The sequence below is a fragment of the Syngnathoides biaculeatus genome, chromosome 17 (assembly GCF_019802595.1).
Source record: "Syngnathoides biaculeatus isolate LvHL_M chromosome 17, ASM1980259v1, whole genome shotgun sequence".
NCBI lineage: Eukaryota > Metazoa > Chordata > Actinopteri > Syngnathiformes > Syngnathidae > Syngnathoides > Syngnathoides biaculeatus.
The window spans coordinates 8,457,952-8,485,272 of NC_084656.1; the positions used below are offsets into that span (position 1 = coordinate 8,457,952).

Genomic DNA, 27,321 nt, shown 5'->3' on the forward strand with positions numbered 1-27,321 from the left:
GCCCCCCCCCATTCACATAATACTTACAAATCCTATTCTTTTCATTTTGTAAAGAATCACAAGTGATTATTTAGTTATGGTATTACATTGCTAATCACACAATCACAGAAAACGAGAATTTAAGTATTCATGAAAGTAAAAAAAAGTTAGAATTATTTGTAAATAAAATGTTGGCCTACCAAAATTTTACAGTGATTAGTAGTCCTACGAATACCGAGTTCCGTTATCGTTGTCGACATATTCGACCAAGACGCTGAGAATGTGTCATCTAAATGTGTATTCAGGTATTTGATAATGACAAAAATGATAAACATACTTGAATTTGATCCCGATACAACAAATATCAGTCCTATAACACAGAACAACGGAAGTATTCAGCCAGTTCCCTTGTAGAATAAGTTCCTTGCACCTTGAACCTTCATGGTCGGCCAACCTATTTCTCCCCATTCCTCTTCCCAGACTCCCCCCCCCCACCATTTTTTTTCCTTTTTTAACGTAGGCTATAGCGGGCCGGCGCTGTAATTTTGGAATCTGCCCTTGTGAATGGCGGACGAAAAAATTCCTCCCCAGGAACAGCGGCTCAACCTCCCCCCCAGAGCGAGGGCTGTTGAGCGGACAGCCCCGCACAGTCCGTACTGTCGTGTAATTGTCGAGTCGTTACGTTATTTGCTCTGAAAAAAAAAATGTAACGTAGCGTGTCGAGACGGCGAGGGGGGGAAAACACAAGACTTGAAGGAAAATTTTTCACATTTTTGAATTTCCTCATAACTAATTCACATTTTTCCTTCCCCGGAGGAGGAACCCGTTGTTGCAGTAAATCCTGGCCGGGGAAGGCAGGCTTTTTCGTCAGGAGTGTTTTCGCATGAGCTACGACGCTTTTGGAGGTATGTCAAATCGTTTATTTTTTCGTGGGGGAAAAAAATAAAATTGCAAATTTCCAGTAGCGAGCTAACATCAAGTTTATGGCTGTTCCACTTGACTAATGGAAACGCCAGCTACAATCAGCCAGAGCTCGCCTTCCAAACCAGGTGCAGCCATCATTGAGAAGCAATTTTGCTCGTTTGTCGCGGAATTTTATTTAGGAATTGTAACTTTTGAATCGTGTGGCGAGGGAAACGCAGCTAATCGAAGCTAGAAGCGAGCTGTGGTGGCGAAATGAAGGGCGACGAGGAAGGGGAGGAACAATCTCATCACACACAAAAAGCTCCTGCAGCCATGTTTTTTTTTTTTTTTTTGGTGAATTTTCCATCAAATTTGAGCAGGGCTCTGGAGTTACCCCTTTCTCTCTCCGGTTCTCAGGCCAGACTTAGATCGCCTCATGGTGTTTCTTTGACCGCTTAACACGCTTTGCAGGCGGATACGATCGCCACTTTAGTGTCCTCACTTAAAAACCATCTTAAATTGCATCTTATTTACAAGTAAAGCTTGATGTTTTTTTTTTTTCAAGAATTTAAATCTGCGACTGAGTGGCGCCACCTGTAGGTAACATTGGGAGAAATTAAACAGCCAATGTAATTTGATTAGTTTTTTGATACAATTTGAAAAACATTCAAATTACAATATTTTTTTAATGAGAAAAATTTGGTTGATTTTCAACATTACAACTTCACAATGACCTTTTAGAAAAACAATCTGCATCCATCTGTAGGGTGCAAGTCAGCTCTTTTCCTCCCCTGTTATTTCCCCTGCAGGAGCCTCTGGCCTTGAATGGTTTTGTTTAAGATTGACAAAAGCCTGTAAAGTCACAGACAATTAACAAAAAATAATCTACTTTATCTACCACTTGATTTTGCTGCTGCGTTCATAAATTTTGTATTTTATGTCATATTCTTTTCCTTCTTCTTGGTCCATGATTAATGATTTCTAAATAAAATTGGAATTCTTAGAGATTGGGAATTTTTCCTGCAAAAAAAAGAAGTCTGAAATGAACAGAAAAGCAGTGGAAGAAGAAAGAGCATGTCAGCAAAAAAAATGGAGGGCAGGAAAAACAATCACAACCAGTGCTCCTGCGGTCTATTTTAATAATCCTATGGACGCTATTCCTGTTTTGCTTGGCATGCTTTTTCTTTTTTATTTTTTTGAGTCTGGTTGCCATTTTGCTAGGGGTAATTTGAATGCTGACCTTCTTGTCAAGTCCTCATAATAAATTCAGAGGGCTGCTGCAAAATTATAATAAAACTGGCAGGACAATTCTGTCTCTGTTTATTGAGTTGAAATTTAATCTCAAATAAGGAAATTGATGCTATTTTTTTCATAGAACCACTGAAGCTTAAACATGTGCCATGTACATAACTCATGATTGAGCAACCCCAATCTAGGATATTACTATCTGAAATAAACAATAGTTCCAGTTTGATTCAAATGAAATGGTTTTCTTCTCAGAGGAAAGGAAGAAAATATGATGAGATTCAAACAAATTAAAAGTAACTGTAATGAAATTTGACTAAGCTCCAAGCGTCTAAACAGGTTCAATGAGATTTTCCATGTAAAATTTTGATTGCTTCCACATGTGGAGTCTGGATCAAATCCAGATAAATCTTGGTTTAATGTTACGGCCCCTAATCCTCTCCCGGATACAACAAAATGTGCTCAAACCACGTACGATTTCCAAAAAGTGTTTGAAAAGGGTCCTTTCATGTTAAATTTAAATTGCTTCCAAGTGCGCACAGTGGACTGGATCCAGATGAAACCTGGTGTCATGTTACAGTTTCTGACCCTGCATATTCGCCAAATTTCTTCATTCAGTCAAAAAATGCATATCACATTAAGAAAAAGTTAAAACAAAAAACAAGATTGATGATTCTCAGCATTAATACTGGTAACTATTAGTGACTGACCAAAATTTGGTTCCAAAAGTGCATTTTTGTTTTTGGCCAAAACACACTCTTTTCACCAAAATCATACTGACAAAATGACATTTTGTTTATTGCCGCTAGCTCTTTAGTGTTGTCATGGGCTGTAGATTCAGTATTTAAGAAAAAAATACTATAAACAAGCCATGCTCCATAGAGATTTACTGACTAGCCAGTTGAAATGACTCGTCGATAACTAAAATACCTACAACTCAGGCTGTCACTATTGAATTTTTTTTTTACCCGATTATTCTATAAATATTTTGTCAAAAACTTTTAATCGTAATTGCTGAACCCCCACCCTTTCTTTAACTACCACCATATGTTTTATCATCATTTATGAATGCTGGCATTCTGTCCTTGAACTGCACATGTTGCTACTAAGTGTATGGTATAAACGCTACAAACTTTGAGACAAGAAATATATTCTTTGCTAAATGGTTCTATTCTCTATCATTATTAGCATGCTAATGATGACCATTTTTGGTAGAAAAAAATTACCATTCAGCTCCCTCATACAGAATGTTATATGTATATAGTGTCTTAAAAATCACTGACAGACACTCCTCTGTCATTTTTCGAAATGTTTTTCACTGTGGCAACAGTGTATCCGTCGGCAACAAATTTTTTGCTGTAAATATGGACAGTAGTCAAATGGTTCTGGGTGAAATAAATTGGTTCCAGGAGGCGCAAATATATGTCTAGTCTAATTTTTTTCGAGGCAGAAATTTTTGCATCACGCTATTTTAGTGGTAAACCTAGCTGAGACATATTTTTTTTTTCTTCACAGCCCATCTTACAACTTATAGTCACTGTTTGATAATGACATAGAGCGCCGTCATGCAACACACAAATTCAATGAGCTAGTGGTAACATAAACACACATAAACATTTACGATTTAAGTATTTACCACTGCAATATTTCAGATTTGCATGTTGCAATGAATTGTTGGAACTGAGAGGTTTTGTCATCTCCATGCTAGTGACTACGAACCTAAACTGGAGTGTTTTCATTGCTTTCCACTGTTTAGGGGCAGAATGCTTGTTGCTTGCTATTTTGTGCTGCCCCCAGCTATCTTCAAGCTATGGCTAAAGCAGCTAAAGACATTGCCAAGCCGCAGAAGTAAATACAAATTCACCGTTGCCCTGTGTCTGTTGTCAGTGCAGTGTCGTCGCTAATCATTGCCTCAATGGATAATGTACTATTAGTGTTAATAAGCAACATTTTTAGACAAAGTTTCATTCTCATCATGAATGTCAGGAGAAAGATTGGCAGAGACGGGTTGCCTTGCTAGTTGCTAAGGTATCGTTAGCTGATGTCGTAAAACACCCCAACTATTATTATTGTGTGGTACAGTTCACTTGTCACATGGAACTGTCTGGAAGGCGTTATAGTGGTGATTAGTCAACCAGGCAAATTGTGTTTATAGAGAAAAATACTGGCTAGACAATCACACCAGAGAACGGAAACCAGAAATGAATTACTCCATCACTGACATTATGTCACTAAAGAAAATAGGCCTGTAATTTAAAATGTTCATTGAAGTAGTAAATATTTCTAGTACAAGCTATTCTTGATTAGTCCAACTATGGCGAAATGTGCATAATCTGAGCAGCAACAGTGGATGCAGGACTTACAAAAAGAGCATGCAGGAGAAAACATTTGGCTGCAAATGGGTCAGCAATCAATACATTTACGGGTTAGTCAGTTTTCTTTCTTTTTTTTGTTGTTTTTGTTTTGGGCAAGAATTTTAATTTCTGTGCATCGCTAACAAGTATAAAACGAAATTAATGCGGGTACATATTAATCGGTAAAAACAAAAAGCCCAAACTTTTATCTACTGTTAAAACAAAACTGTACATCTGAGGACAGTTGACAGTACTAATGATACGGTATATAATTTTTCTCACATTCATCTTATTCGATGTAGTTCTTTCGAAATAAGTGTTGCACATAAATCAAAGCAAAACATGTCGTCAATCCTCTTCATCTCCTCTGAATTGTAAAATATGCTGTGATATCACTTGAAGCTTTAAACGTAGGACATGCAGTTACATGGTCTCATCTGAATCAAGTGAATGAGTGGTTTACCAACAATTTTCTTCAAACGTTTAACTACAGCAATGAGAGAATGTTGGTCTTACTTTGGAACATTTGTAGTACAAAATCGAAAGTAAACAAACTCATTGCCAGTGTTAGGTCTTGGTGCTTGTTGAACTAATATGCTCGGATCTTTCAACTATACAATATAGGCTGAGCCATCCTGAAAATGTAGGTCTAATCAAATATTTTTTTTTTTTAGACATTTTACTTTGAGTTGCTGCCATCTTGAGTTCTTTTGAGACTGAAAATTGAGAAGAAAACCAGTAGGTTTATATTTGGAGAACAGATGGTGGGAAATTTCCAGTCAGGGTAAGAACGACAGTGGTCTATTGAGTCACAGGGAGGGGGTTTCTGTTTTAGTCAATATCAACTCGGTACCAGAGTTTCTATTTTCTAAAGAAGAAATATTTGCTTTCTTTGATTCCTCACCAGTCCTTTTAAGTACTATTCTGGATAAGTGATGTGGGTTAAAATGAGCCCTTTCGATTCCATTTTGAGCATAGCAGGCATCTGCTGTTCTCTTGTGTTCTTAGTGGCTGTGCTGAAAATGTCTGAAAATTGCCTAATTTATATTAGTCTCTGGGAAATTGCTTTTCAGGGGTTAGGGCCGCCGCATAAAATCGTGTGCTTTCCGCTCATATTTCTTCCTCTCCCTTCCCTTGTAAAAATGAACCTTATTGGTTTGATGAATAATGCATCAGGACATTCATTTGCTGAAGCAGTGAAAATTAGGCTTGTTTACGTTCAGTGGCTATATACACAAAATCATGCTTTTTTCCCCACCTGACCATTTTGGGAAGGGAGAATCTGGGTTGCTTTTCTCTAAAATGAATAAATGATAATACAAATAATAATTCAGCAAAGCAAATGTAATTTCTGCAAGTGGTTAAAAAATGGGAAGGGCTGAAACTGGTGCAGGTTTAATCAATCCATAAATCACAATGGTGCCAGATTTGCTGCGCCCCTGTATGTTTGCAGCGTAATTTTGATTTCCATCAAAAATTTAATCTACCAGTCTACAAGGGTTTTAGCTGCAGATCGGGTGCGGTCTTAAATTTCTAATTTTAGGGCTCTGATCTTTCTGGATTTATTTCTGCATGATTCAAGTCTCCTTTTCAATATCTCCTGTTATTAAAATTTAATTCAAAGCATTAACATATAGATTGAAAATGTTTTTATGGGGTGTTGTGGACTGAAATTGTTTGAATTTTACTATTCGCCAGTTTGTTGCAGACACGTGTGTGTGTGTGTGTGTGTGTATACGTTGGGATGAGATTCCAGGTGGGGGATTTATGCATTTCTTTGCTTTATTGCTTTCTTTAAATGATGGTCAGGCACCATGTTAGAGGACACGAAAATGTACATTCGATTAAGGAAAGACTAAAAGACTATTTTTCCTGTCTCAGCTTGAGATATTACAAACCAATGCAGTGAAAGCAGTGATTGAAGTGACCCATCCATCCTCCATTTTTAACTCGCTCCTATTTTTGCTCCCCCTCCTGAGAGTGCAAACATTTTCCTGAGCCCTTAAGCAAATTTGTATTTCACATTTGGATTTTCCTTTCCAGTTATTTGACTCGCAAAGAAGAGAGATTTTTTTTTTTGGGGGGGGGGCAGGTGGGGTGGCGGCAAAGAAGAACAGCAACCTTGGTTACTGCTAGTTTAAATTTGTTGCACCGAGGAGTGATTGATTTCCTTCATTACTGTCTACAGTCATGTAGCAGCACTTTGACGAAATATAGGACAATTATTTTAGATAGCAGAGCAGTGGTAGTACGAGATTCTTAATGTATGCGAAAATATGTTGTTGGTATGCCTGAGCTCCTTTCAGTAAAGCTACAGTGCATATAGAGTACAGTAGGTTATGATCTGTGGATGGGACTTTCACTAACTTTTTGGGATTGACTATTGAAAAAAGGAAGGATTCATGTTTTGAAAGAAAAACGTTTTTTTTTTTTTTTTAATCAGATATAAGTATAACTCTGAATGTCCTAACCTCCTTTTAACAGACCAGTGTTATATTGTGTAGAATGATGTCACTCACCGGAAGGTTGCCATATAATAGATTTTCCTCAACTTCGCACAGCCGCTGTAACGTGCATGGAAATCAGTCACCTTTCTGCGAAATTCACCGTTTTTTCAAAATACACCATTTATATGACTTGTACAGATCCGATGAGTTTTTCCATGGAGTGGGGTTGCCATTGTCATGGGCTGTTACTTATGTACTCCTTGAAATCTGGCAACTAGTTGTAACGACAATTTTACTCTGTTACAGTGATTCTAAATGTCCGATGCTACTTTTATTTATCAATTATTGCTAATTTTTCAACTTTTTTATGCCTGAGACTGCTTGGACTTTGGCTTCTGCGTTGGTTGTTGTTTGCGGTATTGACGTTTAAAAGTCTAGTTCCGCTGGTCTTGTCGACCGGGGTGGCTCATTTTCACCACCGAGGTGGTCTATCATGGCGCCGAGCTGGGCCGCTTTACGGCGTTGTCGTCGCTCACGGCTGAGTGTGCCATAAATAATTGTTTAACACTGCCGCCATTGGGGGTGTTGTTAATTGTGGACGGCACCAGCAGCTATGAACAACCCTGTCGGCAATGGCCCACTCAGCCACGTGCGAAGATAACACTGTAAAGTGGCCCGGCTTGGCACCGTGATAAGCCACCTCAGCGCCGAAGATAAGCCACCCCAGCCGAAGCCGTGACCGGCGGTAGCAGCCTTTGCGGGCAAGCTGACGTGGAAGCCGTCCAACACGCACATCAACACATTTAGAAACCCTGTCATAAGTACGTGAATGTTTTGTTACTTTATGAGAGACGGATTACGTGGTCCGCCCCAAACTACTATTTTTTTTTTTTTAGTAGCTGCATACACACCTACTTGTCATTTGGAACCCACGAAGCTCTTGTCCTTTGCACCCGTGCAATCCATTTTTACGAGAACCAGGTCTCTTGCAAACTTATGAAGGGTAAATCCATCCTCCTGAGTGTTCAAGCAATGTCCAGCGTTGCAACAAGTCGGCATTTTGGCTCATACGAAGGAACAACGAGCTACCTTCCTGGAGGTAAAACTAATAGAAACAAACAAGTCCACTTGAGGGCGGCCCTGCCATGTACGTCACTTCCTGCTTCTTCTCGAAAACAAATCCTTCGAGAGGATTTTCATGGCGGGAGTTACAAAAGCCATATACCTCAAAATCATGTTTTGTGGTGAAAAAACGCATGGGTCCATGTCGGCTGCCGTTTTTTCATTAATAACATACTAAAAATCATGCATTTCATGACAGTGGGCCTTTATTACATTTAACATTAACATCTGTAAACTAAATACTTGTAGGGGCGTTTGGTAATTAATACAAGCTGTACTATCAGATCAGCTCTAGTCACCGATGTTACATATGCTTCAGCTGGGACCACAACCAGGGCTATGACCCGCAGCATCTCAACTCGAAAAGACTAGCGCAACAAATATGACAGTGGATGAGCAAAAATGTTGGTTCAACATATATGTAGAAATAGAAGACGTCCACTCCAGAAATTAGTAGATGTAGTGTATTTAGTTATGAGATAGATAAATATGTTAGTTAAAAAGTTAGCTAAAAAGTTAAAAATATGTTTATTTCATGATGTGATGTGTTAAAATGTTTTAAAAGAAAAAGCGTCAGAGTGACACCTCTTGACTTGTGAGGATCATTCAGTTTCTATGCGGAGTGAGTGCTCTGTACTCAATAGAGGATTTTTGACATAATGTGAAGCTATGAGCATAGTGAACGTTAAGTCTGAGAACAACTCATAACTACGCTGAATGTGTTCTAAACGTTTGAACATTGGGAAACTTTCGTCCTTGTATCTATTGTATGTTTACAGACATTAGGTTGAGGTCACAAATATATTTTATTTGAAAGCTCGATTTAAACGAGTGATCGTATATAAATAAGCTTGCTACCTGTACTTTGCACAATGGCACACACTGCACGGTGTAATGTACATTTTTCTGTATCTATCAGTTACATTTATTAATTCATTTACCACAAAAGATCTCCATAAAAGCAAGAAAAGCCTTGTGTATTTAGTTTCTTTATAAGTTCGCTGGCTGTCACATAGTAATGTGTCGTAAGGACAGGACAGTAGAGTAGTCACATATAGTACTCAAGTAAGCCTTCATGTTAATGACGACCTTCCCAACATAGTCGCCACAGAGGCATGACCATCAGCTGGTCTGTCTTATCTTGTGTTAATACCTAAACCTGGAAAGCCCAATAGAAAAATTTGCATTAGGTCATGTCACTTTCCCATCTCATTTGATAAGTGACCTAGACCTACTGTAAATGTCACTAGTGCTTATATCGGATTGGCGCAAACAGTGCCAATGTGGAAAACAAAATTATGGTTTTGCGCACAAACTAGTTGACAAATAAGCAATCATTGATAAATAAAAGTTTAGAGCGAAATTTAGATTATTGTAACAAAGTAAAAGTACTATTACTTCTTAGCAGCAGAAGCAGTGAAGTTTTTTTCTGGTCTCTTGGAGTCCTGTGACGTATCCAAAGGAGGTCCCGAGCAGATGGGCAGTCAATGAATGCACTTGCATATGAGTCCGCCGCGGAGTAGCATTCAGAATTTACATCTATATGGATGGTAGGTGTGTGGAATGGCTTTAGCTGCCAGCGGTAAAAAAATAAAATAAAATAAAATAAAAATTTTGGTGCGTCACTAGATAATAACATAACAACAGTCTGTGTTCACCTGACTGGTGTCTCCCAAACCAGATAACAGGTCTGCACACAAGCATCCGCTGCAGTCTGACAGCCTCATAATTAACGAGAGACAGGCCATTGAAAAACTAAGTCTACCTCAGAGGTCGGGAACCTGCGCCTCGTAAGCCATAGCTGGCTCATTTCATGGTTGCATATGGCTCGCAGAACCCGCATAACGACATACGGTGCATGTGATTTCTGGCGTGCAGGCAACGCAAATGACGCAGAGACAGTTTGTCCTAGTGGGGTTACTGTAGTTTGCTGTGGGAGTTGATGTGCACAGGCGCAGAAGGGTTGAACGCAGATTGAGTCGGAAGAGCTAATTATGGAAACACTTTTGACAATGATCGCTCAAAGAAAAAAAAGATGAGTACCAAAGTTTTCAACAAGAATGCACAGCCTTTGTGGAGAGAGAGAGGCTTCTGCTGTGTGTCTAAGTTCATAGATGGGGAGTGTGCCAAAGTATTTGTACTTGATGTGGCCAATAAACATTTTGACAACTTCGTAGAAAGACAAGATAATTAAACGAATAAAATACATGCTTTTGTTGGCAAGAACTGATCACCATTGTACCAGCATGATGACAAATCAAATTAAATTACGTTCATGATGAACCAGCGCCTGCATGAAGCTTCATCTAACGATGTATGAAACAGACAATAAAGCACTCAGAAAAACTATGCAGTACCAAAAGTCACGTTAATCGTAAGAAGTACTTTTGTCATCATTAGTTAGCAACAGCGTAACAAGTTTTTTAAAATAAATCAGAGATTTATTGTACTCTAAAAGTGTTGGTCTTAAATAAATGCGCAAATACACCTGTATTTAGTTATTTAATAAACTGTATGGCTCTTTTGAAAGTACATTTTAAAATATTTGGCATGGGGGCACAGTTCTGAGGACCCGGGTTCAATTCTGGCCCTTCCTGTGTGGAGTTTGCATGTTCTCCCCGTGCTTACGTGGGTTTTCTCTGGGTACTCTGGTCCCCCCCCCCAAAAAAAAAAAAAAAAAAAAAAAAAACATGCTACATTAATTGGACACTCTAAATTTCCCCTAAGTGTGATTGTGAGCGTGACTGTTGTCTGTCTCCGTGTGCCCTGCTGGCAACCAGTTCAGGGTGTACCCTGTCTCTTGCCTGTTGACAGCTTGGATAGGCTCCAACACTTCCCGCGACCTTCATGAGGATAAGCGGCAAAGAAATTGCATGGATGGAATATTTGGCATTTATGGCTCTCTCAGTTGAAAAGGTTTCCAATCCCTAGTCTACCGGTTCAAGTTTCTTAAACTTTCTTAATCATCAATATAATACCACTGGTGACCCTTTGTCCTCTGACCATCAGTTCTTTAAAACTATAAAACGTTTGCTCAAAATAGAAACAAGGCAGAAACTAAATGTACAAACCTAACTCAAAAAGGAAAGGCAAAAAAATCTAAGTGAAAGTGATGAACCCCTGTGGTTTTCAGTTAAATTAAATTTGCATATCAAAGATGAAGCTAAGATCAGACTGAGTGTAATAAGTAAGCGGACAATAGACATTAGGATTTACGTCTCTTTCAAACATTTCCTCCAAAGCAATTTTGGGTACAGCTATTTGGAAATAACAATACCGTATTTTCACTACAATTCAGAGTATACATAGTGGATGAAGTAAAAAGTGAACATAATAAAAATACCACCATCATAAATAGTTGGTTTGATGGCATGAAATTTACTGGCAATTAAAATTGTTGGAAGCAAAAGGGAAAAAAAGCTGCTACATCATTTGGCTGGACCCTCCATTAAGTTCAAACATGGAAACAACAAAGGTTTGACAATGGTGACCCCACCCCCCCAAAAAACATGGTAGCGCAGTCTGACGGATTCCCCTCCCGCAGAGAATTTTCTTTTTTTAGATTTTAACAAAGATTAAACAATCTGGAAGACTGATGAGTAAAATAAGGCAAAATAAAGAAATTGTCTTCATGCAGAAAAACCTTCCTTATTTTTTGTCACCTTTTTAATGGCTTTGGTGTTTGCATGTCTGTTAACAATGACATCCTAAAATATATCTAAAACAAACTATATATCCTACCATTTTGAGTGCTACATCATAGCATCACTTGCCGAATCTCCATCATCCATCAATTTTCTGAGCTGCATATCCTCAGCAGGAGTGCTGGAGCCCATCCCAGCTATCTTCGGTCAGGAGACTGGGTACACCCTGAACTAGTTGCGAGCCATTCTCAGAGTACACATAAAGAGGGGTTACACTCACATTTCCGCCTAGGACAATTCAGAGTTGTCAATTAACCTACCATGCATGTTTTTGGGCTGTGGGAGGAAACCGGAGTGCCTGGAGAATTCCCACGCAAACAAGGGGAGAACATATAAACTCCACAGAGACTGTGGTGGGATTTGTAACCCAGTCCACAGAACTCTTGAGGCAGGTGCTCTAAACATTTGTCCACCATGCTGCCTGAAAAAAAAAACAGATGAAAGTGTATTATTGTAAAAAGGAGTATTGTAGAAATGCAAATCAGCACTTTAATCAACACACATGTTATTGCTGTATCATCGTGGATTTTTAGTTGGTTTGTTTGTAGTTTAATTTACTATCAGCCACATTCTGACTCTAAGTAAAATCTCAATTTGGGAACTCTTGACTGTGATCATTCTGAGTTTATCATGAATTTAAGAGGGAATACGCCCTTTTGATGAATTGGGAAAAAAAACACAATCTACAAAGAGAAATTTTGAACTAGCAATGGAAATAAGAGAACTGAGAGATGATCTTAAATTAGTTATGCTTATGTTAGTATGCTTGTATAAAAATGATGTAACAATTATTTTTCCTTTGTATTCAACCTTAATTATTTGGCATTTAAAGTAGTATCTTTTTACATTTGACATATAAATGTCATGTTTCCATTTTCCCTCGAGTCTCGTGTAACTATGAGATGGCAGCTCAAAATGGCTGGAAGGAGGAGCTCAGCAACTCGTGGGCAGCAAGGAGAGCATGACTTTCCATTTTGTGTGTGTGTGTCTGTATCCATTTTCTGAGTCGCTTATCCTCACAAGGGTTGCGGGAGAGGTGGAGCCAATCCCAGCTCTCATCGGGCAGGAGGCGGGGTACACCCTGAACTGATTGCAAGACTATCGCAGGCCACATGGAGACAAACAACAGTTACACTCACAGTAACACCTAAGAGCAATTTAAAGCCCAATTGTCATCCCTATAAACATTCTAAAATAGATATTTATTGAAAAAAAATATAGAAGATTATTCACTTCAATGTCTATACGAACAAATAAATAGGAGTGGAGAGCGGGTCATCCATGTGGAAAGTTGTTCATTTGACATCCAAGTGGTCGCCATATTGGCTGCATCTTCTGTCCGGAGATGTCACACTGGGACATTCGCCATTGAAAACACGCTGTGCCACCTACTTTGGGAGACAAACACGCCCATTCTGACATGGAAGGTCTTTTTGAAGAAGAGAACATCTCCCAACCAAGTGAAGTGACCGGGGCAAGCGGCCAAACCACCTCCCCGTCCGATTCACCTCTGCGCGGTGGTGATAAAAACAACGATGCCCACGAGCGCGGCGTAGATAAATCACCGCGCCTGGCGCCGCAACGAGCCACCCTAGCTCGGCGCCACAGTGAGCCACCCCAGCTCGGCGCCGCAATGAGCCACCCCTCCCAAAGCCGTGATCGCGGCGGACGATGGGTACATCGGCACATTTAGCACCCCTGACTTAGGTGCGTGGATCTTTTGTTACATTCTGAGAGGATTAAAAACTATTATTTGCTGGGGGGAAGGAACCTCCCAAGTGTTTGAGCAATATCCAGCAATACAACAAGCCGGCATTTTGGCTAACATGAAGGAACAACGGGCTACCTTCCAGCAGGTAAAACTATTATAAACAGATGAGACCACTTGAGTGTGTTACTGCCCTATACGTCACTTCCTGCTTCTTCTTGAAAACAAATCCCTCGAGAGGATTTTAATAATGGGAGTGACAAAAAGCCATATATGTCAAAATCATGTCGTGTGGATCCATTCCGCCTGCCTTTTTTTCCATTAATAACATATTAAAAATCATGCATTTCATGACAGTGGGACTTTAAAGTCTCCAATTAATGCTTGTTTGTAGGATAAGGGAGGAAACTGTAATGTCCGGAGAAAAACGATGCAGGGACCGGGGAGAACATGCAAACTCCACACAGCTGGGATAGGCTCTAGCACTTCGGTGACCATTGTGAGGAGAAGTGGCTTAGATGATGGATGGATGAATTCACTTAGCCATATTATATGGAGCTTCTTCTTCTGATTAGGAACTGTAAAATTATGCACTATTTGTACATTAACACTACACTTATTTCAAATGACTTGTTCATTTACCATATACACTAATCCCTCGTTTTTTTGTGGTTAATTGGTACTAGACCCACTTGCGAAACATGTAAAACCGCGAAGTAGGGGTGAATGGGCTTTTTTTTTCGCTTCATGTGTCCTTGTTGTCTTGCTGGGGATGCCGCATTATACCCTATCAATGCGACTTTCTGCTACAGTACTGTACTAATGTATGCTGGTATTTTAAAAAATGTTTTTAAATTTTATTTTATTTATTTATTTTTTGCTTCATTGGTCCATGTCTTCTTGCTGCGGATGCCGCATTATACCCTATCAATGCGGCTTTCCGCTACAGTACTGTACTGTGTGCTGGAGTTTTTTTTTTTTTTTTATTTCCATTTATTTATTTATTTATTTTCTTCATTAGTCCATGTCGTCACGCTGGGGATGGCGCATTAGAATGTAGCAATCCAGCCTTTTTTGGGGGGGGGGTCAAATCTGCAATGTACTGAATCTGCATTAGGTGATCTGCGAAGTAGAGAAGGATTACTGGATACTTGTGCACTTAATTGCTTAAATATATTTACACAGGGTGTCCCAAAAATGTATGAACATTTTAAATAATTGTAAACTTGATGTTTATTATAATTTTAATAATTTTTAACATAAGATAATTAACAAATATTCATTAAATCCCGTGACATGCCTATAAACATTCTAAAATAAATACATACAACATGATTCACTTCAGTGTCTAGACGAAAAAAAAATATGAGCGGTGAGCGTGTCATCCATGCGCAAAGTTGCAGAAGTCTCACTCGACATCGAAGTGGTAGCCATATTGCCTGCTACTTCATCAGCAGATGTCACACTGCGACATTCGCCATTGAAAACACGTAGTGGCACCTGCTATGGGAGAGGAACAACAGAGATTTTCAGAGTTTTCTGATGCCCCTTCTGAGACCGGGTTAGGGTTAGGTTAACCTAACCCTAAACCTAACCCATTGGTGAGGGTAGGAATGTAGATCGACTGGTAAATTGAGAGCTTCAACTTTTGGCTTAGGTCGTCATTTACCACAACAGACAGATAGAAAGTCTGCATCACTGCAGATGCTGCACCAACACATCTATCGTGCTCCTGTTCCATTCTTACCTCATGAAAGAGACCCCAAAATACTTGGTGCTGGATCTCATCCCAAACCTGGAGAAGGCACCCCACCCTTTTCTGATTGAAGACCATAGTCACAGATTTGGAAGTGCTGATTCTCATCCCAGCTGCTCCATACTCGGCTCTGAACTGCTCCAGTGAGAGTTGGAGATCACATCTTGATGAAGCCCACAGAACCACATTATCTGCAAAAAGCAGAGCTGGAATCCTGAGGCCACCAAAACGGACATCCTCTGTACCTCTGCTATGTCTGGTATTTCTGTCCATTAAAGTTATGAACCGAATCACTGACAAAAGACGGCGGAGTCCAAACCTAATTGGAAACGAGTCGGACTTAATGCGGACCAAACTCTGACACTGGTTGTACGGGCACCGAAAACCCCGTATCGGGATTCAGTATCCCTTACTCCTGAAACACTCTCCACAGGACTCATTGAGGGACACGGTCAAAGGTTTTCTCTTAAGTCCACAAAACATATGTAGACCGGATGGGCGAACCCCATTCACTCCCCGGAACCCAGCCGATGGTATAACATTGGTCCACTGTTCCACAGCCATGACGAAAACCAAACCGATCCTCCGGAATCTGAGATTTGACTTCTCGACAGACTCTGCTCTCAAGCACTCTGAATACACCTTACCGGGGAGGCTGAGGTGTGTGATCCCCTGTAATTGGAACAGACCCGTCTGGTCCCTCTTCTTAAAAATAGTGACTGACACCCAAGTCTGATAATACAGAATTACTGTTCCCGATGTCCACACGATGTTGCAGAAGCATGTCAACCAGGACAGACCCTCATCATCCAGAGCCTTTAGGAACTTAAGGCGAAAGTCATCCACCCCAGAGCCTGAACACCAAGGAGCTTTTTATCCATCTCTGTGACCTCAACCCCACAGATAAGCGACCTCATCTCAAAGAACCCAGACTCTGCTTGATCATGGGAAGGCGGTGGAATTGAGTCGGTCTTTTAAGTACTCTTCCCACCTACTCACAATGTCCTGAGTCGAGGTCAGAAGTGCCCCATCCTCACTGCACACAGTGTTAATAGTTCACTGTTACTCCCTCCTGAGACGCCAGATGGTGGACAAGAATTTCCTCAAAGTCGTCTGGAAATCTTAATGGCCTCGCCGAACTTGTCCCATGCTCAAATTTTTGCTTCAATTATCGATAAGGGTTCCTTGTTTGGTCAGCCGTTAACCATCAGCTGCCTCAGGAGTCCCACAGCCCAAAAAGGCCCGATTAGAACTCCTTCTTCGGCTTGACGGCATCCTTCACCATTGGTGTCCACCAACGTGTTTGGCGAAATCCACCACAACAGGCACATTGTGTCCACAGCTCTGGTCACCCACCTCAGCTATGGAAATGAGAGACTTATCTGACTCCTAGACTCGATGTCCCCTGTGTCTCCCAGAAAACGAGCAAAGTTCTGTCGGAGGTGGGAGTTGAAACTCCTTCTGACAGGGGTTTCGGCCAGATGCTCCAAGCAGACTTTCACAATATGTTTGGGCCTAACAGGTCGGACCAGCATCTTACCCTACGATCGGAGCCAGCTCACCACCAGGTGATGAGTTGACAGTTCTGCCCATCTTTTCACCCGGGTGTCCAAGATATCCAGCCGCAAGTCACACAACCTCAAAGTCAAGTATCAAACTGCGACATAGTGTGTCCTGGTGCCAAGTGTACGTGTGGACACTCTTGAACATGGTGTTCGTTATGGAATATCCATGATGAGCACGAAGTCCAATGACAGAACACCGCTCGGGTTCTGATTGAGGAGGCTGTTCCTCCCAATCACGTTGTTCCAGGTCTCACTATCATTACCCCCATGAGCTTTGAAGTCCCCCAGTGGAACTATGGAGTTTCCAGCAGGAGTGCTCTCCAGCATCCTTTCTAAACTCTGAACTGCTGTACAACCACAACGTACAGGCGCTGCTCTGGGGGGCAATAGGTATAACCACAACTGATTGGCACCTCTCCTCATGGGCCACTCCACAGTGGTACCAGTCCAACCCTCAAGGGGACTGGTCCAACCCTCAAGGGGACTGGTACCAGAGCCCAAGCAGTGTGTGGAGGTGAGACCGACTATATCTTTTCTGAACTTCTTGACCTCACACACCAGCTCGGGGCTCTTCATTGGCTGAATGGGGAAATTACATTCATAGAGTCAACTTCTGTAGCCGGGGATCAAATTGTGAGGTCCCTGCCTTCGGCCACCACGCGGCTCCACTGCACTTAACCCCTATGGTAACTGCCACAGGTGGTGAGCCCATAGGAAGAGGGAGTCAGGTTATCCTTTTGAGCTGTCCATTGTCCACAATTAAGCTCCTAGGATCATGGAGACCCCTCCACAATAAGGTGATGGCTTCCAGGAAGGGTAAATTACCTTTTCTTAATTAAATTACTTCACACACATCAATACTTTAGAGCACTCGTTTTCAACCTTGTTAGATGTGGCGAACCCCGCAAGTTTCATCTGGTGCAAGTGAAGGTGCAGCACCGCAATAGTACACGCCTTGACCCAGCTTTGCATTTTCAATGGCGTTAACACAGCATAAACCTAGGAGCTAAGTTATCTGGGACTTCATGCCCCTGGTAGGCTCATCCGTGGCAAAAAGGTCCGAGGTGAGGGACCAGACAAAGTATGACTACAAAACCACAATGACGAGTACAAAAATCGGATCTTGGTTTTCTTTACCCGGACGCAGGTCACAGGGGCCCCCCTCTGGAGCCAGGCCTGGAGGCGGGGTTTGGGGCCCAGCATGTGGTGGACAGGTCTGCACCCATGGGGCTCGGCCAGACGCAGCCCGAAAGTGTCACGTCCCATCGGAACGAGAGTAGGACCCAAATGCAGGACTCGCCACCGAGGCTTGGTCAGTAGGCAGCCGTGGATTGGTCACCAACGAGACCAGGTCATGAAGCGGCTGGGAGCCATCAGGAGCGAATAGGATGATGGAGAGAAGGACCAGAGCCATGACCGCCACCATTACCATCACAGCCATCCCGAAGTCTCTCCAGCTCCGGGGTGGCTCCACAGAACTCCCCAGCTCCTCCTCCTCCTGGACAGCAACGGGAGAAGGCGGCGACACCATCGCCATCACCCACCACCTACTGGACAGCAACGGGAGAAGGCGGCGACACCATCGCCATCACCACCTCCTGGACAGCAACGGGAGAAGGCGGCGACACCATCGCCCTCGCCACCTCCTCCTGGACAGCAACGTGAGAAGGTGGTGGCACCATCGCCACCTCCTGGGCGGGAACATATGGAGGTGCCCGTCGCCGTCTGAGCAGGAACAGGGGACAACCGCGGACCGGTCGCCGACAGATCAAGAATGGGGAGCGACTGCGGACCGGTCGCCACTGGTACTCCAGGGCACGGACGAGAAGCGGCTGTGGAGACGTCGCCACCTCCTGGACAGCAACGTGAGGCGGCATCGGGTCGGTCCCCACTGCCACGTGAGCTTGCAGTGCATCCGTTGAAACAGCAACGTGGGTGTGGCGCGGTGACGAATCCGTTTCCAGGGCAACGTGAACGAGAGTCGGCAGAGAGTCAGTCGAAACTGACACATGGGCGTGTCTCGGGAGTGGGTCAGTTCCAACTGCCGCGTGAGCTCTGCTTGGAACAGCCAAAACCTCGACATGGGAATGGCGAGGAGGCGGGTCAGTTTCCACAGCTACGTGCGCTTGGCGAGGTGGCGAGTCCGTTCCCACTGGGACGTGCACTTGGCAAGGTGGCGAGTCCGTTCCCACTGCAGCGTGCGCTTGGCGAGGGGGCGGGTCGGTTTCCACGGCAGGGAGTCCGTTGAAACTGACACATGGGCGTGTCTCGGGAGCGGGTCAGTTCCAATTGCCGTGTGAGCCTGAGTCCGCAACAAGTCCGTTGAAACTGCGACGTGGACGTGTAGAGGTGGTGGGCCTGTTTCCACGACAACGTGAACTTGAGTAGGCGGAGAGTCAGTCGAAACTGACACGTGGGCATGTCTCGGGAGCGGGTCAGTTCCAACTGCCACGTGAACCTGGGTCAGCAGCGAGTCCGTCGCCGTTGCGACGTCTGCATAGCTCGGCTGGTTCGCCAATCCATGCCGGACCTGGGACGTGAGAGCCGCCAATTCGGCGCTCTGCCGCTCTATCTCCACCCGCATTTCACGGTAGAACGCATCGCGATTTGGCGGCTCCTCCTCCCTCTGGGCTGGAAGCTTTGCCACCACCTGCGGGTCTGCTGGTCTCACCGTTGCCGGCGAGGAGTGGGAGGACGGTGTCTTCTTTGCCGCGCAGCGGGAGACACCAGGGAGCGCCCGGCCGGGGCGTCTCCTCTGGCCGCCACGCGGGGGTCCCGGGTAGATGGCCAAGCGGGTTCCCTCAAACGGATTGGTGTATTTGTATCCACCGGGCGAAGACGTTCGCTGGGAACCCGGGGAGGTGGAGCAAACTGACTGGGATGAAAAGCCGGGCAAAGAGAGTCAAAATCAAAGTCATCGGAGTCGTACTCAGGCAGCCGGTCATACAAATCACGGTCCTCCTCATATTCCGAAAAGTCAGAGTCCAGAAGAATATGAGGAGCCGGACGGGCCGTGTTCAGGACGTATTCATACCTCGCTGGCAGAGCGTAAGACACTGAAGCGGAGGACGTCAAGGAGCCTACCGGGATCGGACAGGCTTGGTCCTCCGGCAGACAGTCTACCTTGCGTCAGTCCCGGCGACGCCGGGTCTTTCCTGCTGGGTCCTGTGTTGGCCAGTTTGTTCTGTCACGTCCCATCGGAACGAGAGTAGGAGCCAAATGCAGGACTCGGAAGATGCAAGGTAGTTCAAGGAGAAACGTTTATTATATGCAGAGGTAGGGGATCGAGCAGGCAGTCCGGTGCAGCAGCGGTAGTTGGGACGTCGGGCGAAGAGAGCAGGTGAGCGGGCAGGCAGGAGTCGGTACACAGGGGAACGATCAAATCAGGCAGAAGTATCAAAGGAGTCAGGCTTACAAGGTTGGTCGGAGAACAGGCGAAGGTCGGTACACGCGGGTTGTCGATCAGGGATTCGAGAGTGCTGGAACGGGACATGAAGCTCAACGAACTGGCGCCGGCCACTCGTCATCGGGGTCATATAAATACACAGCATAATCAGGCTGCATGAGGCGCAGGTGTGCGCCTACCAATCAGCGCAACCGCACTGGCACCTGCACAGCCCGGGCTGGAGCGGCAGGATCATGACAGAAAGGGTAACATGGGTCCCTCTTCCCCCGTACCACCTATGAGAGGGGCCAAAGGGTTCGGGTGCGATGTGAGCCGGCCGGTGCCCGTAGGCGGGGACATTGGCGAGTCGATCCCCGGTGACAGAAACTAGCTCAAGGGACATTGAATGTCAAATCTTTGGCAGGGAAGGAGCCTGAGTCTGAGCGTGAGGTCGAGACATTCCAATGAGATTTAGTCGGACGCGCCGCTACGCACCACTTGGGCTCTGGCACCACTCCTCTTGTGAGAGGTTTGATTCTGTTCCACTCTGGAGTTGCCCACAGTGAGAGACGTCGAGCAGGTGTGGGTATACTTATTGTCCTCCGGCTCGGGGCCTGTACATTGGGGTTTACCCCGGTGGATGAGTGGGTAGCCTCCCTCCGCCTTCAGGTAGGGGGACGGGTTCTGACTGTTGTTTGTGCTCATTCAACATATAGCAGTTCAGAGTACCCACTCTCTATGGAGTCCTGAGAGGGTGTGCTTGAGAGCGCTGCCTATGGGGACTCCATCATTCTGCTGGGGGACTTAAATCCCCACATGGGCAATGACAATGATACCTGGAAGGGTGTGATTGGGAAGAACCCTTATCAGAATCCAAGTGATGTTCTGTTACTGGACTTCAGTGCTCATTATGTTTTTTCCATAACGATCACCATATTCAGGCATAAGGTTGTCCACATGTCCACCTGGCACCAGGACACAATAGGTCGCAGTTTGATGATCGACTTTGTGGTCATGACATCGGACTTGCGACCGCATGTCTTGGACACATGGGTGAAGAGAGGGGCATAGCTGCCAACTGATCACCACCTGGTGGTGAGTTGGCTCCGATGGTGGGGGAACATGCCGTTCTGATGTGGTAGGCCCAAACGTATTGTGAGGGTCTGCTGAGAACGGCTGGCAGATTCCCCTGTCAGGAGGAATTTCAATTCCCACCTCCCGAAGAACTTTGCTAATGTCCCAGAGGAGGCGGGCGACATTGTGTCCGAACAGAGCTGTGGCCATAAGGTGGTCGGGCTTGTCATGGCAGAAACCCGTGAACACATTGGTGGACACCAACAGTGAGTGATGCTGTCAAGCTGAAGAAGGAATCCTATCTGGGAATTTTGGCTTGTGGGACTCCTGAGGCAGCTGATAGGTACCAGCTGGCCAACCGGAATGCCGCTTTGGTGGTCACTGAGGCAAAAACCTGGGCATGGGAGGAGTTCGGTGAGGCCATGGAGAAGGACTTCAGGACTGCGTCAAAAAAATTCTAGCCATCTCAGGAGGGGGAAGCAGTGCACCGTCATCCCCGTGGAGAGTGGGGATGGGGCACTGCTGACCTCAACTCGGGATGTTGTGAGTCTGTGGTCAGAATATCTCCTCAATTCCACCAATACGCCTTCCCATGAAGAAGGTGAGTCTGGGTATTCTGAGGCGAGCTCTTCTATCTCTGGGGTTGAGGTCACCGAGGTCCTTGGTGGCAGGGCCCCGGGGATGGATGAGATTCGCCCGGAATTGCTAAAAGTTCTGGATGTTGTGGGGAAGTCCTTGTTGACACCCCTCTGCAACATTGCATGGAAATCGGGGACAGTGCCTCTGGATTGGCAGACTTGGGCGGTGGTCCCCTTTTTTAAGAAAGATGACCGGAGGGTGTGTTCCAACTATAGGGGATCACACTCAGCCTCCCTGGTACAGTCTATTCAGGGGTACTGGAGAGGAGCGCCTGTCTGGAATTCGAATCTCAGATTCAGGAGGAGCAATGTGGTTTTCGCCCTGGCCATTAAACAATGGACCAGCTCTACATCCTCAGCAGGATCCTCGAGGGTGCATGGGAGTTCGCCCAACTAGTCTACATGTGTTTTGTGGACTTGGAGAAGGTGTTAGACCCTTTTCCGGTGAGAGTTGGACTCCGCCAAGGCTGCCCTTTGTCACCGATTTTGTTCATAGTTTTTATGGACAGAATTTCTCGGTGCAGCCGAGGCGTAGAGGGTGTCCAGTTTGGTGGCCTCAGCATCGCAGCTCTGCTCTTTGCAGATGATGTGGTTCTGTTGGCTTCATCAAGCCGTGATCACCATCTCTCACTGGAGCGATTTGCAGAAGAGTGTGAAGCTGCTGGGATGGGAATTAGCACCTCCAAATCTGAGACCATGGTTATCACTCAGAAAAGGCTGGTGTGCCCTCTCCGGGTCGGGGATCAGATCCTCCCCCAATTGGAGGAGTTCAAGTATCTTGGGGTCTTGTTCACCAGTGAGGGAAGAATGCAGCAGGAGGTCAACAGACGGATCGATGCAGCTTCTGCAGTGATGCGGTGTTTGTATCGCTCCGTTGTGGTAAAGAGGGAGCTAAGTCGAAAGTGAAGCTCTCAATTTACCAGTCGATCTACGTTCCTACCCTCACGAATGAGTATGAGCTGTGGGTCGTGACTGAAAGAAGAAGATCCCGGATACAAGCGGCCGAAATGAGTTTCCTCTGCAGGGTGTCTGAGCTCTTCCTTAGAGATAGGGTGAGAAGCTCGGTCATCTGGGAGGTGGTCGAGCCGCTGCGCCTCCACATTGAGAAAAGACAGATTCGGATGCCTCCCGGATTCCTCCCTGGTGGGGTGTTCCGGGCATGTCCCACTGGAAAGAAACCCCAGGGACGACCCAGGACACGCTGGAGAGACTGTCTTTCGGCTAGCTTGGGAACACCTCGGGATCCCTCCGGAAGAACTGGAAGAAGTAGCTGGGGAAAGGGAAGTCTGGGTATCCCTGCTGAAGCTACTTCCCCCACGACCCTACCCGGAAAAGCGATAGAAAATGGATTGGATGGATGGATGGATGGAAACATCAAAAACCTACTTTGATTTAGGCTGCAACTCTGTCCTCCAAAAACAGATTTTTGTCTCTTTGCTTCACCTGTACCGTGAACATTTTCCATATCACCATAATTATTGTACCATGGGGGAAAAAAACAAACCATGGGGTATCGATATTGTTACATCCCTAGTGATAAGACAAGTTTTACTTTTTGCCATCTGAAAGAAAAGCATTTCATTATTCTGCCTTTAACAAGATGACACTGGCTTAGATAAATGGTTGAAGAAACATTTTTAATTAATGAATAATTTCCTGTAACGCCTCTGATGATCTTTCACTGCATACTATATCTTGGTTGGGAATCACTAATCTACATTATGCCGCTTTTAAAAGCCGTGCTTGAAACCAAAGGATCACTCGGTAGAACGCAAACATCAACCAAGGCCAAACAATTCTATTTTGGAGTGGTACCTTTATAGATAACCACATCCTGTCTGTGCGTGCATTTTCCCCATAAAGAGTCGTGAATTATTCACTGACATATTGAGGAAAAAGGCATTTTTTTTTTCAAATGTATATCTCATTAACAAAAGAGGGGCAGGAATGGTATCTGGATCTGCACAGAAGCTGAACATTTTTTTTTTCATTCAACAATTTATTCTAATGTGTCTTGTTGCCAATGCCCTTTCCTAGTCTCACCTAAGTTATTCCATACTTCCCTCATTTTATTAATATATGACTTTGTCTGCTTCACTGTCATTAATATTACAGAAGTTCAGGGTCAGAGAAGGCAGAGTCATGAGTGCACAAGAGTCACCCAATCCCAGCACGGAGCTGGTGAGCGGTGGGAGCAACGGTCCCCCTTCCACTTCTGCAGGAGTCAGCCAGGACACCGCTGTCAGCCAGGACGCTAGCTCGTCTCCTCTTACGATAAAGAAGGAACCAGGCACCACAGAGACGAGCAATGGCACATTTGGTGACACCAATCCGGCGGAGATCTGCGTCGTCATTGGAGGAAACGACGGCAAAACGACCGGAGGTGGATCTCGCAGAGGCCAGACCGAGGGTATGTTCGCCCTTGGTACTCCTCCTCCAACCAAGAGCACAGACTCATGCATAGGTGTGTGACCACGTGGATCCATATTGTACACACATTAAAAATCCCCTTCAATTAAGATCAATGTTTTCCAAACTTCAGGGCAGGACCTAAAATGGGTGACGGGTTATTTATTATTGGTTCCGTGACATGTCTGTTCTGTTCTTTAATGGACTGTTTTTTTGTATCGTGGTATATTTTTGTCTGTGAAGCTTTCAGGTTAAATGAAAAGAGGGCTGGTCTATTTTGTTGAAAATTCAAGTGAAGGTCAATATACCCTTCATTTTTTAATACTTTTCATCAAAATCGATAACAGTAAAATAAGATCTTCCTCTCCCCTCAAAAAAACAAAAAACAAATCAGCTCTTGGGTTGTGGAGAGTTTTTTGTGCCGTGGGGGGTGGGGGCTTTTTGTTTGCTGCCGCCTACAGCAAATTTGCGCAAAAAAGGATTATTGTATAAAACAGTATAACTATTTATTTCTCAATATATCTCGTCAACCCTTGTGTTTTGTCTGCTACGTGAGGAACTCCCTTGATTAGTCTTTGGTGTGGCACAAACCATGTCAAATCATACATCAACTAAAAGGGTGTGAAGGCTTTCTAAGGTAGACCTGTAATTGACCCCTCCATACAGGGCATTTAACCACGCCTCCTGAAGTTACGTCACCCCACGTGTGCTAACCTCAGACAAACAATTAGCAAAAATGTCGGTGCAGGAAGAAAAGACTAGAGCAAAATTGTCCGATTTACCAGCTGATTTCTCACTCGCAAACTTAGCAAATAGTGAAATATCGTTGAAAAGCAGACAGGAGGGCTTCAAGTATTTCAGCGAGGGGTATTTCAATGGTATTTACATGCATATCGACGGAGAAACCATTGATATTAGCGCAAGATCTTTCTGGAGTCAGAGGAACGCCGAGAAGCCACATAATATTATATATTATAACCCAAAGACGAATTCGTCATTGACAGTTTCCTATTTTCGTGTTACATATCACACTTGTGTGCAGAATCTGTATATGTATCTGTATAGCCCTTTGTGAACCGCCTTATGAAGGAAAAGAAGGCGAGGCTTCATTTCCGAGTTGTTTCTCTCGTTTTCTTTGTGTAACGTCATGCGCTTCCCTCAATAATTATTCTTGAATTAGTGCCGAACCTACGTAAGTCCCGACTGAGTACGACAATCACTACTTTATAGTGTCCTCAAACATCCTTCCATCAGTCTTGGTGTCTCGGTGCACGTCGAAGGCTTTTAGGACTTGCTAGTCCGGTTTAGCTTAGCTCGGGAGCCGTTGAACGGAGACACGTTTGTGCAGTCAGATCATCGCAAAATATCGCTCAACACAGATAAAGTGTTTCAATCATTCACACATAGCTATGTTATGCAAGCGAAGAACTGCTAATTCATTTATATGAGACATGTATTGAAAATCAAATATAGGGCATACCTTCGTGCAAACATAGTCCGGTTTACCGTAGCTTGGTAGCCGGCAACAAAGAGACACGTTTGTGCAGTCAGATCATCGCAAAATATCGCTCAACACAGATCAAGTGTGTCAATCATTCACACGTAGCTATGTTATGCAAGCGAAGAAGTGCTAATTCATTTATATGAGACATGTATTGAAAATCAAATTTAGGGCTTACCTTCGTGCAAACATATCTGTTCCGGTAGATTTTAGATGGATTCAGTTGATCATACGATCTTGCACAAAGTTTGATCCTTCGAAGACATTTTTCGTACTCTGTCTTCTGTTCTGGTTGATATTAGATGGATTCAGTTGATGATGGGGTCTTCCACAAAGTTTGATCCATCGAAGACATTTTTCGTACTGGGTCTTCGGTTTTGGAAAGGGTACGACAATAACTACTTTAGTGTCCTCAAACATCCTTCCTTCAGTCTTGGTGTCTCGGTGCACGTGGAAGGCTTTTAGGACTGCTAGTCCGGTTTTGTTTAGCTAATTAGCCGCGAACAATGGGACACGTTTCTGCACTCAGATCAGACATTTTTCGTACTGGGTCTTCGGTTTTGGAAAGGGTACGAATTGAATTCCACCAACTAGCCTTTCAGGATACCTGTCGTCACTATTACAAAGTCTGTGACTACACCTCTTAACCATATCTATTGTTGAAGAACCCAAAAACGCGATAAAATGCTAACAAAAGCTATACTGGACCATGCAACGTTGTCTGAGGGAACGGCTGGTGCAAAAAAGGGGCGTTGTTTATGCAGATCTCTGGCCTCTGGCTGATTGGTCAGCGACGCGGATGACGCAATTTCTACGGAGGGGTCAATTGTGTTTGGACCATGCAGAGTGTAACACCTTAGAAAAGGTCACCAATCACCACTGCTCATTAGATTGTGTTTCACTAAAAGTAGTGCCCACTATATGGTCAGTTGCAGTTTTTTCTTTTTGTTGTGGCCTAAAAGGCCTTCTTTCCTCCAAGACTTTTGCAAGAATTGTGATACATGAAGCAGTTACGAATAGTATCCATACTAAAAATCTGTGTGGCCTCTGAAGTGGCAGAACCAGGTCTCACCCCTTTAAACTGCTACAAATTGTGCTTCCATTCTAGATCCAAACATACAGTAGCTTACGGGTGTACTTAACTTAATGTAATAATAATTTTGGCGGTACAGTGACGCAGCTGTTGAGAGTTTGCCTCACAGTTCTGAGGACCGGGGTTCAAATTCTGGGCCCGTCTGTTTGGAGTTTGCCTTTTCTCCCCGTGCTTGCGTGGGTTTTCTTCAGGCCCTCTGCTTTCCTCCCACATCTCAAAAACAACTCCTGCGACGCTCATGAGGATTGGTGGCTCAGAAAATGGGTGGATCAATTTAATTTTAAAATTATTAACTGGGATTGAAGATATTTCTTCAAACTATTTGTGCCTTAAATGCTGAAAAAACAAGATCTTCCAAGTCACGAACAACACATCTCGGGCTGTCACAATCAAATATTTTCAGAATCGATTGATTGATCATTGGTCAAATAATTACCC

General features: G+C 44.1%; 1 protein-coding gene across 4 annotated transcripts in view; it reads left to right on the plus strand.

Moving 5' to 3' along the window:
* Positions 1-481: 481 nt before the first annotated feature.
* znf618 (zinc finger protein 618) overlaps positions 482-27,321 on the plus strand; it is an 82,202-nt gene continuing 55,362 nt past the window's right edge. For 3 of the 4 annotated variants that reach the window (XM_061801302.1, XM_061801305.1, XM_061801306.1), the window contains exons 1-2: positions 482-884; positions 23,996-24,344. In XM_061801302.1, the coding sequence (XP_061657286.1) occupies positions 24,023-24,344 (322 nt within the window). In that variant the 5' untranslated portion in view covers positions 482-884; positions 23,996-24,022. The remainder of the gene's footprint in view (positions 885-23,995; positions 24,345-27,321) is intronic. The other variant, XM_061801304.1, reaches the window with a different exon arrangement.